The sequence below is a fragment of the Phaseolus vulgaris genome, chromosome 7 (genome assembly GCF_051622355.1).
Source record: "Phaseolus vulgaris cultivar YP4 chromosome 7, ASM5162235v1, whole genome shotgun sequence".
In the NCBI taxonomy this organism is placed as follows: Eukaryota; Viridiplantae; Streptophyta; class Magnoliopsida; order Fabales; family Fabaceae; genus Phaseolus; species Phaseolus vulgaris.
In genome coordinates this window covers 7,729,108-7,749,324 of record NC_143504.1, presented here as the reverse complement: position 1 = coordinate 7,749,324, position 20,217 = coordinate 7,729,108, and the positions used below count along the sequence as shown (strand labels likewise).

The 20,217-nt window shown below is 34.1% G+C and overlaps 3 protein-coding genes across 9 annotated transcripts; 1 reads left to right on the top strand and 2 right to left on the bottom strand.

The window, feature by feature from the left end:
- The first annotated feature begins 1,762 nt into the window (after window positions 1-1,762).
- On the top strand, window positions 1,763-5,026 carry LOC137828732 (receptor-like protein EIX2). Its single transcript, XM_068635419.2, has 2 exons — window positions 1,763-4,531; window positions 4,887-5,026. Exon 1 carries the CDS (start codon window positions 1,852-1,854, stop codon window positions 4,507-4,509), a length of 2,658 nt encoding a protein of 885 aa, XP_068491520.2. The 5' UTR covers window positions 1,763-1,851; the 3' UTR covers window positions 4,510-4,531; window positions 4,887-5,026.
- A 2,904-nt stretch (window positions 5,027-7,930) lies between these two features.
- On the bottom strand, window positions 7,931-15,203 carry LOC137827735 (uncharacterized). 6 transcript variants are annotated; one of them, XR_016523067.1, is made up of 15 exons: window positions 14,321-15,203; window positions 14,112-14,233; window positions 13,393-13,535; window positions 13,067-13,317; window positions 12,096-12,142; window positions 11,887-11,981; window positions 11,440-11,542; window positions 11,253-11,347; window positions 10,711-10,773; window positions 10,371-10,446; window positions 10,185-10,289; window positions 9,640-9,752; window positions 9,504-9,562; window positions 8,427-8,538; window positions 7,931-8,286 (listed from the first exon to the last, which is right to left on the bottom strand). XR_016523067.1 is itself a non-coding variant. In XM_068634026.2 (15 exons), exons 1-15 carry the CDS (start codon window positions 14,709-14,711, stop codon window positions 8,152-8,154), a joined length of 1,914 nt encoding a protein of 637 aa, XP_068490127.1. In that variant the 5' UTR covers window positions 14,712-15,203; the 3' UTR covers window positions 7,931-8,151. The 6 variants fall into 6 exon arrangements, 2 of the variants coding, with proteins under 2 accessions (XP_068490127.1, XP_090160616.1); XR_016523069.1 differs by having other exon boundaries at window positions 10,185-10,293; window positions 11,253-11,337; XR_016523070.1 differs by having other exon boundaries at window positions 11,253-11,337.
- LOC137827734 (Protein kinase superfamily protein) lies at window positions 15,116-19,972 on the bottom strand. 2 transcript variants are annotated; one of them, XM_068634024.2, is made up of 5 exons: window positions 19,509-19,972; window positions 16,770-18,130; window positions 16,490-16,670; window positions 15,888-16,341; window positions 15,116-15,767 (listed from the first exon to the last, which is right to left on the bottom strand). In XM_068634024.2, the coding sequence occupies exons 1-5, from the start codon at window positions 19,766-19,768 to the stop codon at window positions 15,429-15,431; spliced, it is 2,595 nt and encodes an 864-aa protein (XP_068490125.1). In that variant the 5' UTR covers window positions 19,769-19,972; the 3' UTR covers window positions 15,116-15,428. The 2 variants fall into 2 exon arrangements, with proteins under 2 accessions (XP_068490125.1, XP_068490126.1); XM_068634025.2 differs by having other exon boundaries at window positions 16,770-18,178; window positions 19,509-19,798.
- Window positions 19,973-20,217: the final 245 nt, after the last annotated feature.

The following is a 20,217-nucleotide window of genomic DNA, read 5'->3' as shown; positions in this document are numbered from 1 at the left end:
ACAAATATTCACCTTTTTTTTTCTTTGTGCCTAAAACATCCGTTAACGTAATTTCTGGCTGGTAATTCTTACCTATCGATTCCTAAAATCCTTGTTTAAATATGTGGAAGCAAAGACGCACTGGGCAAGGAGAAAGAAGGGACGAATATTTACGGAAAAACGAAATAGAAAGGACATATATAAGAAATAACGAAATAAACAATAAATATAATAGTATTAAAAATAAAATAAAATATACGAAATAAAAATATTTTCAATCACATTAATCATATTTATTATAAACTTTTTCCTAAAATCCATTCAAATCCCTATATCTAAGATTGAACGAATTGTTTGTCTCATGTATTTTAATTATATTTTTGTTATAATGGTTATATTCATGATTGCTGTTACTGATACTATTATTCTTACTAAAGATATGTCATAAACGTTATTTATAGAATATTTTTAAGTTTATTTTAATTCTAAATGAAAATATTAAAAAAATAACAAAAAAGTCAAAAGTTATTTAAAAAAATATTTTTTATTCTAAAAAAATAAATAATAGAAATTAATTTCGATATCAATAATTTTTTTAATCTTTAAAATAATATCTAATTTAATTAATAGAATAATTAATTATTTTTTATCTTTAAAATTAATTTTTATTTAATGATTTTTTTAGTAAATGTTTATATATCTACCTAAATATGATGTAATAGTAATATTGATGATAATTATATTAACTCACTCTTACACATATATGTTTAATCTACTATATTTAATATAAAAGAAATAATACTAAAGATAATAGAAGACAGAGACTATACAGAACTAGAAAAAATTAACTTTTTTATAAATATTTTAATGACATTATATATACATTATTTTGAGAACTACATATTCTAGAATATTTATATACTACATTCTCTATTAGTATAATTAGTTAAAAAAATTTACTACATTATATTTGATTATAAAGTACACGTCTCTCAATTTTAATTATATGTTATTATGAAAGCAAGAATTGTATATCATCAATGTCACTTCTTATTTGATTCAAATATATTAAACTAATCCGAATTTCTTAATATTACATTTTTTTCTTATCTAATACTATTGCCATTACAATTTTATTTTAAATAGAGAATAAGTAATACGTTTAAAATTCTTTTTATCCTTGAATGCTTTCATTCAAATTTTAAATCACATTATCTATATTTAATTATCCTAAAAGTATTAGTAAGATAGGATTTAGATCCTTTCATGATCAGTATTGGAAGAAAAGATCATTGTTAATAAATCTGAGTTATTTATTGTTTATTACTTAATATATATTGTTGAAATAAAAACTACCAAAAAATCTTTGATATATAATGAGTCTTCATCAAGAGAAAATAAATGAGTTTAGTAAAAGTTAGAGTGATCATGGCTATCACTTAGAAAACAGTTGTTGTTTTTTTGTTTGTGGGGGATTTTGAATGGAACAAAGAAAACAAAACAAAACTACAACCCCTAAAAGGCTACCCCTACAAATATTGTGGCTCTTGATGTGTCTTTGTCAAGGATAAGGCACCATGTTGAGATGTCCCCAGTTCTGCATAACTAAAAAAGGCAATATAATCAGCCACACACCAAATGTCACTAACATATTGAAGGGACAGATGATATATTAGTGACTATCCGACATAGTGGAGAAATTGGATGCTCCATCCACTCTGAATCTAAAGAATAGACACAACAAAGACCATTGAATTAAATAACTAATTAATTTCCTCACTGTTTACATATATGGAAGACACACTTCAACCACATATAAACTTGTACTGGATTGAATGCCTTCCCACCATCAAAACATCTTGCTGAGTGATCATGAATGCCTCTCCCTTCAATATTGAACTCTTTTTACTTTGCTTATTATGTTCAATCATCTTCAATTCTGTCATGATGTGCAGTTTGAAGATTCATTGCAACGAGAAGGACATGAACACACTCCTACACTTCAAACAAGGACTCATAGACCCTTCTGGTGTTCTCTCCTCATGGTTCCCAGAATTAGATTGTTGTGAATGGAGTGGAGTGAAGTGTGATGATATCACAGGTAGAGTAACACAACTTTATCTCCCTTGTTATACAAATCATCCTCAACTTGTTCCTTATGGAAACAAGGACGACAAGTCACACTGCTTATCAGGTGTATTCAGCCTCACTTTGCTGGAACTTGAATTTTTGAACTACTTAAATTTGAGCAACAATGACTTCAAATGTATCAAATATAGCTCAGTTGGTAGCCATGAATGTAATGACTTGTCAACTGAGAACCCTCCTAATCTGTTTGGAAACACTACCAAGCTGCACTATCTTGATTTATCATATAATTATGATCTTCTTGTCCATAATCTACATTGGATTTCTCCACTGACCTCGTTGCAATATCTCAACCTTGGTGGTATTTATATTCACAAAGACATTGATTGGCTTCAACCAGTAACCATGCTCCCTTCTCTTGAAGAGTTGCACTTGGTGAGTTGTCAGCTTGAAAATATCTATCCATCTCTCCATTACGCTAATTTTACTTCACTTCAAGTTCTAAATCTCGCTCACAATCATTTTGTATCTGAGTTGCCTACCTGGTTATTCAATCTTAGTAGTCACATCTCTCGTATTGACCTTAGCCAAAATCAAATACATAGCCAACTACCTAGAACATTGCCATGTTTTAGAAGTCTTAAGTCCTTGGTTTTGTCTAGTAATTATCTCAAAGGAACCATTCCAGATTGGTTTGGACAACTTAAACAACTACAAGAACTTGATCTTTCTCAAAACTTTTTATCTGGTCCAATTCCCACAAGTTTGGGAAATCTATCATCGTTGACTATTTTGATACTTGAGACAAATGAGTTGAATGGAAGTCTTCCAGATAATCTCGGGCAACTCTTCAACTTGGAGACCCTTCGAGTTGCAGTCAATTCCTTAACTGGGGTTGTCTCAGAAAGAAATTTACTTTCATTTTCAAATCTGAGGGAACTTTCGTTGAGTTCACCTGGCTTGGTCTTTGATTTTGATTCTGAATGGGTGCCTCCCTTTCAACTTAAACGTATTAGATTGGGCTATGTGAGAAACAAATTTCCTGCATGGCTGTTCAAACAGAGTTCTCTGAAATACCTTACAATTGGAGATTCAAGTTCTTCATTTGAGCCTCTTGACAAGTTTTGGAAGTTGGCTACTCAACTTGAATTTATCTCCTTAGAACGTAACATTATCAATGGGGACATGTCAAATGTGCTGCTAAACTCGAAAGTCGTTTGGTTAGTGGGAAATAATTTAGGAGGTGGCATGCCTCGTATATCACCACAAGTGGTTGTTCTACACTTACGTAATAACTCTTTATCAGGATCCATTTCTACTTTCTTGTGCCAAAATATGACAAATAAAACCAATTTAGCGCACTTGAACATGGCTAATAATAATTTATCTGGAGACCTAACAGATTGTTGGAATAATTGGGAATCCCTGGTTCTTATTAATTTAGGACACAACAACCTTAAAGGTAAGATTCCTAACTCAATGAGCTCTCTGTCAAACCTTCGGTTTTTGTCTCTGGGAAGCAATAAGTTATCTGGGGAGGTTCCTCTTTCTCTAAAAAACTGCCATAATCTTTGGATATTTGATGTTGGCCATAATAATCTTTCTGGGGTTATACCAAGCTGGTTGGCACAAAATATTAAAGGTCTTAAATTGGGATTCAATCAATTCAGTGGCACTATTCCCACACAGATGTGTCAACTCCATTCCTTAATGGTGATGGATTTTTCAAGTAACAGATTATCAGGATCTATACCTAATTGCTTGCATAACATAACAACCATGGTTGGTAACTATGCTTCAACTCGTAGAGTAGGGTTCGTCCTTAATTTTCCAGGTTTTTCAATAACCATTGTCACTAGCATCCAGATCCTTACAAAAGGAAACGAGTTATCATATGTTGACTTGATGAATGTGATTGATCTCTCAAACAACAACTTGTCTGGAAATGTGCCTTCAGATATGTATATGCTCACTGGACTACAGTCCTTGAATTTGTCCCACAATCACTTAATGGGAACAATATCAGAAGAGATTCAAAACTTGAAACCATTGGAATCCATTGATCTCTCAAGAAATAATTTCTCTGGACAAATTCCAAGATCCCTGTCTACCTTACATTATCTCGAGGTCTTGAATTTCTCATTCAACAATTTTATGGGCAAAATTCCATCAGGGACCCAACTTGGTTTTACAGACCTTAGCTATATTGGCAATCCTAGCCTCTGTGGAGCTCCACTCACAAATATTTGTCCGCAAGATAAAGAACTCCATGGTACAAAACCCATGGAAGAAGAAGAAGATGATGATGATGACGACGAGAAACATGAAATATATTCGTGGTTTTACATGGGTCTGGGAATTGGGTTTGCTGTGGGATTTTGGGGAGTTCTGGTCAGTGCCATTTTTTTCAACAGGAGATGCAACCATGCTTACATGCATTGAATTCTAAGAGACCGCATCTATGGTACGTAAATATTATTTTTTTAGACTTTTAAATTTAGTCAATTTTTTTTATATATATTTTTGTTTAAATCAAATATACTTTTAATCCTCTAAAAATAATTTCTCTTCCTATATAATAATTCTAATCTATAAAATACTACAAAGAAAGAATAGCCTCCATTGCATAATGTCTGTTGTATTTTTTTTCAAGTGGTTTTATCTTATTTTTCTGGGCAAATATTTTTCTCAGACTTATGTAAGTCTGCATCAATTTTTTATTTTTACGAAAACTTTTATATATATAATACATATACGCGCATTTATATATAAACCCATAGAAAATATAACTGATTTAGTTACACTGTACTGCATAACAGGTCTTTGATGTTCATGCATTGAGGAAGTTACTTCGTACAAAGGTTCTTTCTAAGATGACACACAAGGTTGGTGTCTTATATATATGAATAAAAAAAAGGGTGTGTTTACACTGAACCATTCCTTGGGTATCTGCACTCAGAAAAATATATAGAGAAGAGATATAAGTAATGAATATGACGATGATAAAACCAGAAAGTTATTATGAATGATGATATTTGTAACTTTTCAGTGTCTAAAAATCAGCATCCTAAGTAGAACATTATGGCTTGTGGGTTCAAGATTTTATGAACTTGTGTAACCTGTAACAAACGCTTCTATTTTTTCTTTGGATTTGTGTTTCAAAATTATTTAAAATGAATAAAATTAGAATCTTCATCAAAATAATCACTCAAACAGTTTCACTAGATAAAAACGTTAGATTAATTTTGGTGTAGCAATTTATAAATAATAAGAAAATCGCATGAAAAGGAAAACATAGGAATGCAAATTTAAATTTACAATATAAATAAGACAAATGTGCTTCAACTTAGAGCTCCTATATATATATATATATATATATATATTCAATTTGTATGATATTTGCATTAGTTAACCCAATGAACTTAATGAAAGATCCAATTATGTGAAATTTCATGTTATCCACTTAAATCTAAATTATATTAATTTACTTAATTTCTTTTAGTTTTTTAATATAAAAAGGGAGCAAGAAAATAGGTGTACAAGGTGGAAAAGGCTATCAAGACTACAAGTGCCAAACATAGACTAAAGCATTGGAAGAAACACCCCAACACAAGCTTAAAACTTAGACTTATATTTTTCGGTGAAAAAAGTTTGAACAATGTAATAAGTATTGACATATTTTTTTAATATAATAAAAATAAAAAGTATAGTTTTAATACATCAATTTATTTTTATTAATTTTATTTGAATTTATTAATGATTACGATAATTGAACACATGTTTAATGTTTAATCTTTAATGATTGTTAGATGTGTTATTAATATGTAATTATTTTTAAAGAAGTCTTTTACTATGTGCATGTGCTGTTTGCTTTGTAAATTTAAAATTATTAGTAAGGATAATAAAATATTAACGTTAAAATGTACATTTTTGAAATATTTATTGTTTCATATCTATGTCTTGTAAAATAATTACAAAGCTATCTAAAGATCAAAAGATTAGAATATCAAACGAAAGTAATAAAATTATTTATAAAGTAAATGATCATCATATATTGAATGAAATAAATTAAAAGTTATTATTTGAGATCAAACCATGACAATACATCATATCAAAACAATACAATTGTTAAAAAATAAACAATCACTAAATCATGAAAGAAATTTAAAACTCAGATCATAATACATAAACACTTAAAAATAAATAATTACTATTTTGAGGTTGTTCGAGAATGAACAACTATCATATCATCGGAACAAAGCAACTTAGTAAGATGAGTGAAACACGGTGAGGTTGAGGGTTTCCTGGCGAGGTAGAAAGTAAGGTGAGGATGAGGTTTTCCGGCGAGGTAGAAGCAAGGTGATGGATAATGTATCGTTTTTTTTCACTAACTTTCCTGATCATTTCTTTGAAAGGGATCTGTGGAAAGTTTTTCAAAGATGGGGAAGAGTTTTGGATGTCTTCATATCCAGAAAGCTCAATGCAAGGAAACAAAGGTTTAGTTTCGTTAGGTTCCAAGGAGTGAACGACGCTTTTTCTCTAGAAAGGGAATTGGATGCTATATGGATTGACACTTGGAAGTTACAGGTGAATATACCCAGGTACCGGAGGAACGAGTTGGCAAGAAATGTTTGGCATGACAACCAAAGACCGGAGCGCACCATGTTTTCACTTTTAAATCTGAAAATTGTGAATATGCATTCTTTATTTTCTTATAATTTGTTTTGATTTCTCGTCAATTTGTCTTAAGCTATTCGTATGTGGCTTTTTATACCCCTAAATGGTTTGTTGTGTATTTCTCCTTGTTATTATTTTTAAGGTTGGTTTTCTTAGATCTAGATTGTTTTTGCTTTCTCTTCAAGCTTTTAGTTTTTTTTTTATATTGTAAATTTTATTATTAAAAGAGGATAGTGAAACTGGTGATTAATTTATCTGTCCATTCGATTTTTAGGATTAATTTATCTGTCCAAAATCTATAGCCTTAGAGTTTTTTTATTAAGATTTGAGAGATGGCGGTATGATTTTAGATTGTTTGCTTTTTGAGCTTTGGTTGTTCTATGCGTTCTTGCTACAATTTGAGGATGGTTCCATTTGTTGTTATATGGTGCTTTAACTTTCTTCGTGGTTTTTAGGGGCATCAAACTTTTACAAACTTAAATGAGATTCATGAATAATTCGGATGGTACAATGCACACTCACACGTTCGGATTGTTCAAGTCACATAGTTTTCAAGATTGTAAATTTAAAAATCATTTTTGACTTTCCAATTAGTAGCTTGTGAATTATATAGTTCAGTGGATTGAAAGTCACTTACTTCCATAATCATAACAAATAAAGTGAAAATTTTCATACCTTTAAGATGATACCCCCAGGTTTCTTTGCCTACGCCCGAAATTGGTGTACCGTGTAATGTTAGGCCTTTGTCAACCTCTTCGTTAATCTCTTAGCCTATGCCTTACCCTAGTGAGCTATGAGATAATAGACTCTTTACCACCCCCATTCATAAGGCACATCGAACGTATGTCCCAGTATGTTTTAGTGATTATACTCACTTTTAATAACAGTGTTTTATTTCATAATAAATCAAACATGATGCTAATTAACAAGTAAACATGGATCATCAATGAGACCTCATTCATACTATCATTTTAGTGAAGAAATGATCGAATTCATAATTTAATTATTAGAGGAAAATCAAGGGTAACACCCCCAATTACGGATTATGACTGACATGAGATAACCAGATATAAATAAGAGACCTGAAATCTATGAGAAGACAAAATACAAGGCTGAGGGTTCTAGCTTAGAAGGTCTCCATATCTCTTGGCAAGAACATATAGTGATCAACTTAAAACAAGCCAACTAGATCAAGAAGTTGGTTCTCATAAAAAAAAATTGAGCCTTTGGAATATTCATAAAAAATGGTATTTGGGTAAATAGCAAACCATGCTGCTGATAATATAAGATCTGTTGGTAACCTCTATATGTCTATCGGTCGATCTAGAGAGAGAGAGAACACCAATATATTACACAATGAAGTCTAAAAAAAGAATAATAAGAAAACTCATATGTTACAACCTTGTACTATGACAAAGATGTTACTCGGACGGAGTTATCAGCTGATCCAGTCAAGAAAATGGGCAGGGTCGGATGCCAATCCACAGCAGTAATAGGAGCACCGTGCGGAAGTGTTCTCCAACCATTTATATGACCATGAACCTGACACAAGAGAACCAGACATTGACAATTCCAGATAACTAGCAAGAGAATCGGAAATATTCAAGCCAAGATATGGATAACTGAAGTATAACCCCTTAAAAGCAGAGGGGTCTAATCACAATTCACGAGGAAAAACCAACCTGATATATGGGTGCTCTGACTGAACTGGATGTTACCAAGAGTCTCCTCCCATTTGCATCTAATGCCATTTCATGTCTGCAATATTTTGAACCGATGAGGGGGTCACAGAACCTGAAAGGTAAAAAGGTGTCATGGTGATGGTGAGAATCAATTCTTCAAACATCTAAAACCAAGGATATGAGGAATAGAGATAAAAAGTTAAAAGAGCAAGCCAGAAAAAAAAAAAATCCACACATCGTACGACTGTTGTTCCACATATATTGCATTCAGTTGTATATGAAGATATATACTGAAAGACCTAAAGAAAGCCAGTGCAGACAGATGGTTAAATTGCCTAAATTTGATGAATGATCCAATTGGATGGTTGGTTGGCTTGGGCAGAAAAGTACTTCAAGATTCCAAACACAAGACCAGAGATGAAGGGGCCTCTAGCCTTTGTGACAATGGATAGAGGCTCTGTTGTGCATTGGTTTTACCATTTAAGTATTTGAAAAATAAATTACACGAGAAGAATTGGGAAACTGACTGCAGAATTGTTCTAGAGATGTTAAAATGTGGAGTGCAGCAGTTCTTCATGTTGCTTGTGTAGTAAGAAATTCTAGAACAGGCTTGAGGATATTTTATGAATGAGTTGAACAAAGTTAGCAGAAGGAACATGCAAAGGGTAACTTCCTTGCACAATTTATTTAAGATGATTTGTTTAGATGAATTTAGGGTCATGCAGTTATATGTAATGGTGTGATAGTTACATGTTATGTATATATAGGTTGTGATAAGCTTTGTAGAAGGAAATTAAGATGTAGGATTTTTTTTCTGGCATTTTGAAAGACGAAATTATTTGATAGGGAGAAACCCTGTCTTGCTTGATGTTTGTACTAAAATCTGGCCTAAAACCCAGATAATATCCATAATTTATTCATATTGAAGGGTATTTACTTCTTTCCAACATATGACAACCCTCAATTTCATATATCTAATTTCCCTGCCTGACAAAGTAAAAACTACTTTAAGCCATACAAAAAGAAAAAAAGGAAACATTTTAAATCTAATTGTAAGCTGACAAACTAGAAATATACCTACTACAGTCTCTCGACCACAAGATTTGGCCTTGATTTTGCAAACTCCACTCAAAAATCTGAAAAAAATAAACAATTAGTAGCGATGCACAACCTTTTTCACAATCTGGAATAACATTAAATTATCTATGCTTGCCTTCCCATCAGAGCCAAGGCTAAAAATGCTAGTCTCGTCTGGTCCAAACAGAATAGAAGTGATGGAAGAATCATGTGCTGGCCAGCCAGTGATTTGTAGACCAGCAGACATGTCTTCCACTAGTTAAGGATGACACGATTGTCAAACCATGAGGTCACTGATTCAACATTCAAAATACAATTTATTATCCAAAAAAAATTGCAGTATTTTATTTTACTGAATGACTGAGCCCAATAATCTTAGAATAACTTAGTCCAATAATAGGGAACCTTAGAAAGCATAAGAAAACACAGCAAATTAACAACTCCAGCAAGAGAAGATATAAATAAATACAACTACTGTTGAAATTAGGTAATGATAACTAAAGGTAATTAGACAATAAACCAAGGATTAAGTGAACTTAGAGTCAAAACAGATAATAATGGAAATATAACAATCAAGTCAAATGATAATGGAAATATGTTAACAACAACAAAAAATTATTTCATAAAGGAATCACCAAGACCAAAGCAAGGAAAGAATCAAGTGAATAAAATTAAGGATACCAAACATGTGAATCATTCCATCAACTGCAGAAGCTGCCAAAATCTTTCCATTGTGATTAAAGCATAGAGAAGTAATAGCTGGGGGATCTTCTCCAAGAGGAAGGACTGTCTTTATGAAATCCAAAAAATTAAAAATAGCCATAAAACAACATAAACATAAAACATTTTATGCAAAGAAGCACGTACCATGGCTTTCCAAGTCTTCATGTTCCACACAGTCAGGGAAGCAAAACCCAGGTTGCCAACATATTTGGAACCAGCCCTACACAGACAGTATAAACATCATAATATTAACAAAAGGTGAAAAACAGAAAGAATGTATAGTGAAAGCAAAATAAAGGAAAGGATACCCTAACCAATGGTATTTAACCATAGTTCCATTCTTATATCCGAAATCAAAACAGCAAAACATTCATATCATATCATAAATAAACTAACATTTTTTTAAAATAGATTATCAAATTACCAAATTAAATTAATTTGCTAGTTTAGCAAAGAATTCAATATTTAAAAATTTAACAATTACCCTCCAGATGCTGCTGCAGACACAAAAATAGGTTCCACAGGACTGCACTTTATGTCCAATACACTGTAAAATATGGGTAGAAGTGTTATTAGGAAATGCACGGAAACCTGAAAAACTTATAAGGTTCAAATATATTTGAAGTCCCCAAAAAAATATAACATTTTTTTAGTTCCTGTAATTTTTTTATCCCTGCAAAATTCGCCGTCACTTGTTTATCCTTGTCATAACAGTAGAGACTTAAAAGGAAAACCTTTATATTTTATAGATGCCTAAAAGTAGGGACCATACAAAAATTACTATATCTGTGGGAACTAAAAAAAAATATTGTTATATTTTGTAGAAACATAAAACCAACACTGCTGTATTTGCAAAGAAATAAACATATTATTGTTAATGACAAGTTAATGTCATGACAAGCACCAAAAACAATGACTATTGCAAGGAGCAAAACCAAAAATAAATATAGGGATTAAAAAAGAAAAAAGCTACTATATTTGCAGTGACCTTCAAAATATTTAAGCCATCATATAATTGGGAAATACCTTGGAAATGATTCAGTTGTGCTGAGATCACAGACAACTCTCTTTGCATCCACATTCCATGCTTTAATGCACCCATCGGATGTACCTATAAGAAGCTTTTTATCAAGAGGAAAAACTTAATAATCTGATCGTATAATCTCATGTTCATTGAAACTGAATAAATTCAATCACCGATCAATTCACATACCAAGCGGTCTGATTTACATTCCCAGTCAAGTGACAAAATTTCAGTGCCACAATATATGGTTGCGTTTCTAGACACTGGAGTTGATGTATCATATGTCCATATCCTTCATTAAAACATGCAGAGCAAACAAAGGTGAAATTGCCTGAGACTTCATAAAAATTAAGGAATAGGTGCAGATACTCGGTGAAAGGTAAAGAAGGATTGATGAAGGGAAACATATAAAGGGCATTTTGTAAACATAAAGGCATTGGACTGCATCATGCTTCCTTTTAATTTAATTTATATGTGACGTTTATGTTATTGTTCAAAATAAATCTGCACACATGGGTTCTAAATCGTGACAAATAAGGTACATGCTACAGCCAGTAATTGAGACTAAAATTTACACGAAAACTATTCCATTTTTTCACTAAAGTAACACTTCATATCAACTCCTAAAAAGGGTACCTGACAGTTCCATCAAGAGAAGCACTGGCAATATTGTTTCCAGATGCAGAGAAGCGACATCGACTGATTGGACTGGTGTGCCCCAGAAATGTCTCCTAGAAACCACAGTGATATTACATTCACACAGATTCCAATAAAACTTGATTCTGATATAGAAAATGCAAAAGCAGAACAGCCGGGGGACATATATAAGGCTCTGTAAATTTTACCTGGTGCTCTACTTTGACCTCAGCGAAATCTTCATCCCCATCGTTTTCTACCACAAAATTCATTGTTAATTTTCATTTCCAAATATTCAATCAAGGATTACAGAAACATTTAGTAATTGCTATCTTACTCTAAAGAAAAATTTATTCAGTGTCCACAAAATTAGGTGTGGTTTGAAGTTCAGATAAAGTGAATCAGAGTTACATGCTGAATTAGTGAATACAAAATATAATTCTAAGAAATAATAAGTAAAGATAAATTGATAGGGTTGCTTTCATGTTTGAAATTTAAATAAACAAATACAAAGCTTTTAAGTCTCATTTCGATGAGTTATGCAAGATTGCAACTGATTCTAGCTTTCAGCGTTGTCTTAGGAAAACTATCATTTGAAAAACCAAAAAAAAAATAGATCTCTCGACATACAAAATCAATATCTTGTTTCAGTGCAATTTGTGGTTTCAAGTTACAGCTTACAGCTAGTGGCAATGCAAAACTGATGTCATCACTGTCTCCAGGATGCAAATGAGAGTCATATTGGCAGAGAAAAGCCCAGGCATCTGACATGGTGTCCTAACTTTTCTCGGCACTTCCATGACTAATTAACTAGTTATCTTTTCAGAACAACAATTAATCATTTTGAAGATGTCCGAACACGAATTAGAACAATTTAGAACAACTCTATCCATATAAAGCAGCCATTAGGCAGCAACTATCTTAAATACAATGACCAAGCAATTAAATAATGGCAAATGCTATCGAGTGCCCTAAGGGCACTGGTTAAGGAATTAAAAGGGAAATTTTATTTTTGGATGTGTAACAATGCACTCCCCGATGATTTTTGAGTACGCTATCTCATTATTTCTAATAAAAAAATTCTTTTTTATTTCTTTAATCAGTGTCCACTCGTTAAAGAATTAAAAGAGACTGAGCGATAGTGAAGCATGTCTGTCTGCTTCTATAGGAAATGTGTTACCTTTTAGGCTGGCATTGTCAGCTCCGCCATTCCTCAAACAGTAATTCGATAGAGAAGCTGAATCATCATCACCAGATGTGGAGCCAATCAACTCGGAATGAACATTTCCGAGTTCACCCACAGCTAAATCTTGGCTAACCTCGATTTGACCAACTTGTGAAATGCTAGTTGGAAAAACATCCAGAGAATTTTTCACCGTACGGGTACTTTCTTCACGCAAATTGCTTGATGAACCAATACTCCCTTCCATACTTCAATCCAATTAATCAGAAAACCAACCATGTCCATTACACGCCACAGGACTGAATAAACAAACACACGCTTACCTTCTAAATTGACGTAACTGTGCCTCTTTCTCATCAAGCAAAGCCTGAAGTTGGGACAACTTCAGATTTAAATGTACGATATCTCTTTTGAGTATATTAGTAGCATTCATCTCCGAACTAACCTTCAGTAGTGCAGGTAGACGTGATACAATATTAAGGCTATACAAGTTGTGAAAGAGATAACGATATTTTCTGAATTAAACAAGCAAGACACCGAAATTCATGGTTTTAAATTATGGTCTACAATGACATAAAGGTTGTTTGTATCACCGCACCACAACCACATCGCCCATGTTCCAAAAAAATCTAAATCTAAATTGACTAGTGATAAGACCAAAAACGGGAGTAAATAAATTAAGGAAAACTCTCACCTCGCAACTGGTTTTGTAAGATTTAGTTAGAGTATAACCCAAATGCTGATATGGGATCAGAGTTTATCTTAAATCCATTAATAAACCACCTATCACGTTATTCATGCACTGAGCCTGATAGTAACGGACATGAGAAGCGTATTGAATAAACTCAACTCCGAAAAGTATATAAGTGGGAGAGAACACTTAAGCCACAAAACAGTTTTGTTGAGCTAAGTTAATCCAAAACCCAAACTCTAACATACTACAGTCTCATCTACTGCAATTTCCCACAATCTCAAGGATAGCCATGAAATGAAATCACAACACCAATTTAGTACTACGAACAGAATTAATGTGAAGGATATGAGTAGCACTGAAAACCTCGCTGAAGAAGTTCCTAGAAGAAAGATGCAAAGCCTGATACCACTCCTTAGAGAAAAAAGCCCGAAACTCGGGATCCAAGTGCGGGTTCTTCTTATAAGGAATTGCTGCAACACAAACGACATCTCATTTCACCGTGCAAGTTCATCACATGAGAACAGAAACAAAAACGACGAAAGAGAAACAAAACGCACCGAACCAGAGAGTCCAATCTTGCGACCTCTGCAACAATTCGGAACCGTAGAGCGCGAAGAACTCAACCACCTTGTCGTTACGATTGCACTGCACGGCGTGGACGACGTAGAAGCGTAGAATAGAAGCCTCCAACTTCGAGAGCGTGGAGACGAGTAGCGTGTCGGAGGGGGAAGAGAGGTAGTGTTTGAAGAACCCGAGAAGCGCGACAAGCTTATCGGCGTGGAACTTAGGAACATAGACGGAGAAGATTAGGTCGAGGATCTTGTTGACCTCGAAGCCCTTGCCGATGTCGGTGCGCAATTCAGTCTCGTATGATTCGAGAGTGTTGGTGAAGCCGCGGAACACCAGAAACTCCCTCACCAGCTCCTCGGCGTGACGCATCTTCTCCATGGTCGCCTACAAGCGCAAACGAACGTCGCTGTTGTTATCGTTACTCAATAGCATCGAGAATTGATCAGGGGAAATGGAATGGTGCTGGATTGAGAGAGGGTTTGCGGTGGCGGTGCTAAATTGCGCCGCTGGGGTTTTGTAGCGATTTGTGTTTGTCTTGCGGATTGGTAGTTAGTTAGCACGTGCCGCGTCTCCGATCTTCGGTGCTGATTGTGAACGGAGTCCCTCACCTCACTTCCAAATCCAATCAGCTGAACCGGTTCACCGTTACCGTTAAATTGTACAGTAAATAAATAGTCTTTTTAGATTGAGAAAATATTTTTATGTTTATTTTATTTTAATTATAAAAATAATTGTATTTTAAACTTGTAAAAGCGCGTATAAAAATGATAAAATTGACAAGGTGAAGAAAAGGATTTCTAATAATTTAAATTAGAGATAAAAATAGTTAGTTAACTCAACATTTTAAACGTTAGTTAGAAAGTTTGATCAAAATGGAGTTTTTATGCTAATGCAACCACTGAAGTTATCCCTGCTCCGCAAAGAGTATAATTACGTAGATACAATAACCCTTTACTACGAAGTTAATAAGAGTCTATTTCCATCCTGTGTGGGACTTCTCCCAAAACCATAGAAAGAGTCATTTCAACATTGTAAAGCTTCCATGATGAACACGAAAGACAATTTCTTAGGTTGTGGCAGCAAAAACTTTGAAGACTATCTTGGTGACATTGTGGAATTGCTGCATGTGGCACGAGATGTGAGATGGCTGGTAAGAGTGAATGAGCTGGAGTGATTGTAGTCTCTTTTCATAGCTTTGTATACATGGTCTAAGCCTTCCTCAATTAACTCTAGCACTGTTTGTGGCATTGGTGGCATATTAATGTCTATCGAATCTTCCAGCAGTCTTACCACTTCCCCCATTGTTGGTCGCATTGATATCTCATCTTGGATGCACCAAAATGCTATTTTCAGAGCTCTCGTTAGCTCTTCTTCATCAACTGCCCCATTCAGTCTTCTATCTGCCACTTTACTTACACACCCATTTGACATCTCCTACAGTACCCAACATTTTCCTTATCAAACACTTAGATAACAAATTTAATACACATCACGACTATGATACACTCTTTCTAACACACTTAGTAGTAAATAAGTGGGATCTGAGAAATATACCTTGTAAGCCCAACCAGGATAGAAGAAATCCTCTGGACCAAAGGACATGTCAAGATTTCTCCTTCCACCAATGATCTCTAAAAGAAGCATGCCATAGCTGTAAACATCAGCTTTGACAGTTATAGGGCGATTACCAACCCATTCTGGTGCCAAATAACCTCTAGTGCCTCTCACCATTGTCACCACATGAGAGTGCTCCCTTCCCATCAATTTGGCCAGTCCAAAATCAGATACTTTTGGACAAAAGTTTTCGTCTACCAATATATTCTCAGGTTTTATGTCACAGTGTATTATCCGATCCCTGCATTGCTCATGAAAGTACGCAATCCCTTGTGCAGTAGCTATGGCTATATTCAAACGAGTTGTCCAATCTAACAATCTATCTCGCCCTTGATACGAAGGGAAGATCCATTTATCCAATGACCCATTCTTCATGAACTCATAAACCAGAAGCCTGTCAAACAAATATTTGTCAAAGCCAATTAAAGCATTACAATTTTAGTTTAGTAAACATGTGTCAGTCCATAAAATATCATCGTTAGGATAAATTTTAAGATAGTTATTATTAAAGTTAAAATTGATTGTGAGGAAAGAGTGCATACCTATGTGATCCCTCAGAACAATAGCCGCATAGGCGAACCAAATTCATATGATGCATTGAGCCAATAGTGTTTACTTCAGTGATGAATTCCTTCTCTCCATGAGGCAAAACCTTGTCAAGTTTCTTCACTGCCACCAGAGTACCATCTCCCAGACTTCCTTTATATACACTCCCAAATCCACCTGCAAAACATGTACATTTAGTAACACTTCACACAACATCGAAACTCTTCATGTAACTGTAACTTATTTGCCATGAAATTTAATATAGAACACACTTACCTGTTCCTAGCAGCTGTGAAAAGTTGCATGTCCTGATCTGCAAATCACGGTATGTGAAGTTCATTGGAGCACCTGATAAGATCAAGGAACTTTCCATCTCCCTTTTCAAAGTTCTCTTCCTGTGAACACTGTAATACAGTAATAAACTCAGGAAAACAATGAGAACTACCATGCTCAAAACGGTAGGAATAATCACAGCTTTCTCCTTTGCACTTCCCATTCCATCAGAAGAGCTACTATTAGACCCTCCTTCTTGGCCTTCTGGAGTCCATGACCCATTTGCTCTGATCTTCACAAACAAAGTTGAGCTTGTATCCTCAAAACCACCAAAACTTAAGCTCCTCAACACCCAACAATATGGTCTCTCCTCATTTAGCCCATAAACAGAAGCCACACAATCACATTCTGACAAGCAAGCATCCCCACATTTTGACACATTAGTATCACTGTAGTTAGCTATAACTGAAATGTCAGAAAAATAATAGTTGGTTTGCTGCACCGTCGAAATCCTAAACTGAGATGTCAGGTTTTCATGCTTGTCATTGCATTTTCCTACAAGAGATGAATTCTCATAGCACTGCCCATCCATCCCAACTTTAGAAGTTCCTGGCAAGCAAGTGCAAGTGGCTTTTGTCTTGCTTCTATCCAAATTGCAAACCCCATTGCCACAAACTCCAGCAATGTCACATGGATTTGAAACTGCAGCCCACTGTGGCATCCACTGCCTTGAGCCATTCACTTCGTCCCATCGATATAACCGCAGATTGCCATTCTTCTCCAGTGTTAGTCTCCTGAGAACAGTTGATGATGCAGATTGATTGACAGCAGAAGATAAGCCTGCATCGTCACCATCATTCTTGTACACATATACTGCTCCATCAGATGAGTCTCCATACACAATCCCAAAGCTCCCAGCATGGTCTAAAACTGCTATAACCTCCCCAGTCACATTGGAGATATCAGGGCCTTCCCAATAGGAATAGTTAGTGTATGATTCATCTGAGGCTTGGTAAGTCTCGAGAAGATTGTAAGTGAGAGCAAGGCTTAAGGAAGTACGCTGTTGAAGCATTTTGAGAGAATAGTAGCCGCCACCATGAGAGGAAGACTTTGATGAAGTTAGTTCAGAAGACACTGTTAGAAGCTGGTTGGGGAGGAGAGTGTCGGAAGGTTGAGAAAAACTCTGCCACACTGGGTGGCTGGTGGCGTTGTGGAGGATGAAATTGCCAGATTCTGCCATGACTGCTGCTTGTACTCCAGCACCTGAGGTGTTTGAGGTCCACACTGTGATGTCTCCATCCATGAGAACAAGGTTGCCACTGGTGTCAAGCTCCAATATTGCATCTTGGGATACAGGAGTATCTCTATTTGGATTGAGATCAAAGAAAATGAAACATGTTGGCATTCATAACCTGCAGAAGCTTTTGTAAACACTAAAGACTACATGGATATATGATTCATGACTTTCTCTTTCTCTAAGTCAAAAACCAGAACTAACCATCTAATCTGCACTACAGTCACATACCCTTTAACACTGAGATTGTATTTAATTAAATTGATTTCTAATACTTTTTAACCTGTAATGTTTAAAATGTTTTAGTAAGATATTTATACAATTTTTAATTACATTTCTAACTGCTATTATGTTTTAATCCTTTAATAAATTAATGTTTTCATTATTTCCAGACAAATGGAAATACAATTATAGTATATATTAATATTACCTATTTCAAAGATTGGTCTGTAAAGATTTATCAAGAAGAGAAGTGTAAAGATAAAGTTAAAAATTTATAAGCTAAGAACTATATTTAAAAATGTAACAAAACTACAATGTATGCCAAATAATTTAACCTTTATATTATTTCAGCAAATAACTAAATTTTAATGACTTTTACGTTATGAAAAAAACACCTACAATCTAAACGTGAGTTCATGTGTTTTATAATTGAAATAAAAAAGCACTTCTATTTATCTAAAAGATGGAAGAAATATTGTACAACTAAGACTATATATATATGATTGTTTTATTCTCCTTGCGTCTTTGATTCCACTTAGTTTTTCAAATATGTTACATCATTTTTCTGTGCTCCCTTGAAATATTGTTGTTGTTTAGTTTTTCCATTATATTTGGCTTAAGACTCTTTTTTTTTTCATTTTATCTTTCAAAAGTGTTCTCGTTATTCATTCTCTCCCTCTATTATGATCACTACCAAATTTTAAGGCAAATTCTCCACATACTTTCATATCTTTTCCCTATATAAGGTATGTGTGTTTCATTCCCTTATTCTTTTTTTTCATTTTTTTTTAAATTATAAAAAAAAAACAAATAAGTGTAAAAATAAAATACAAAATTAAAAAAATCTTTGCACCGGAAAATACATAAAAATCTTCTAGTCATCCCTTTTTCATATACTTAAATGATAAAACTAGATATTACGGCTGAAAGGAAAAAAAAAGTAAAAGTGTTACATCTTATGTTATTAAAAAATGAGGTGATATTTTATTTTAAATTATTTAAAAATTTAAAAATATTAAAATTGATTTTACACAATTAATATAGTTTTTCAATTTTAATCTAGTTAAAGTTATCTGTGGATTAAATTGAAGAAGAAAAACTTAATTTACACACTCAATGAATTTTATTATATCAAATATTTTCTGGTGCATATTTTTCTGTATTCACAAGCATTAATTGTGCACAATAAGCTAATTTACAAAGAGGAGGATGATAAAAAAAGGTACCTATTGGGTGACCAAACTAGAGTTGGATCTCCTGGAAGCTGTGCAAACCAAACACCAAGCTCAAACAATCCATGATCAGTATCTGCTGGAGTGAACCCCAAAGCAAATGTGCCATTTTCGGAAACCCAAGTTTGGGCCTTGCTAGACAACAACTTGGAGCCCAACCCAATGTGGGCCGAAATGCATGATCTAAAAGAAGAGAGGGCAAAAGCAAGAACTAGGCAACAACATGAAAAGGAAGAGGAAGCAGTGATGGCCATGGAAGAAGGTGTTAGAAAAGAAGAAAGCTTAGAAAATGTTATGGCATGGTGTTATATAAGGGGGTGAGTAGCGGGGGAGTGTAGTGTTGTAGTTGGAGAAGAAAGACACAGAAATTGAACACGTGGAAAGGGGTTGTTGAACTACATGTTTGAAAAACGTTGGCTAATGTGTGGTCGGTAAATAAGATATGATTAGATATGTGTGTATGAACTGAGTGCTTTGTGGGTTTCAAATAGGGATTGAGATGTGTGCATGACCCAGAGATTGTAAAGGCTACACAATATGGGACACGTAATTCTTTAAAACACGTTTCACATTTTTTCAAAAATAGGGGCATGTTTATGTGCATGCTGACTTTTCACAACCTAACTTCCTCACTCTATTTTTAATCACAACTCTTTTCTTAATCACTTTTTTTAAATTTCGATCACAAACTTTTATATAAGTA

Bases quoted from the DNA above. Each gene is read 5' to 3' on its own strand.
- LOC137828732 (XM_068635419.2), top strand. From the start codon at position 1,852: ATGAATGCCTCTCCCTTCAATATTGAACTCTTTTTACTTTGCTTATTA.
- LOC137827735 (XM_068634026.2), bottom strand. From the start codon at position 14,711: ATGGAGAAGATGCGTCACGCCGAGGAGCTGGTGAGGGAGTTTCTGGTG. The intron at 13,536-14,111 runs CATATCCTTCAC...AATATTGTATCA, and splicing joins GCGAGGTTTTCAGTGCTACT to CGTCTACCTGCACTACTGAA. The intron at 8,539-9,503 runs GTATATTTCTAG...TTTACCTTTCAG, and splicing joins TGGTCGAGAGACTGTAGTAG to GTTCTGTGACCCCCTCATCG.
- LOC137827734 (XM_068634024.2), bottom strand. From the start codon at position 19,768: ATGGCCATCACTGCTTCCTCTTCCTTTTCATGTTGTTGCCTAGTTCTT. The intron at 18,131-19,508 runs GTACCTTTTTTT...CAATCCAAATAG, and splicing joins CTAGTTTGGTCACCCAATAG to AGATACTCCTGTATCCCAAG. The intron at 16,342-16,489 runs GTATGCACTCTT...TTTGTTTGACAG, and splicing joins TGTTCTGAGGGATCACATAG to GCTTCTGGTTTATGAGTTCA.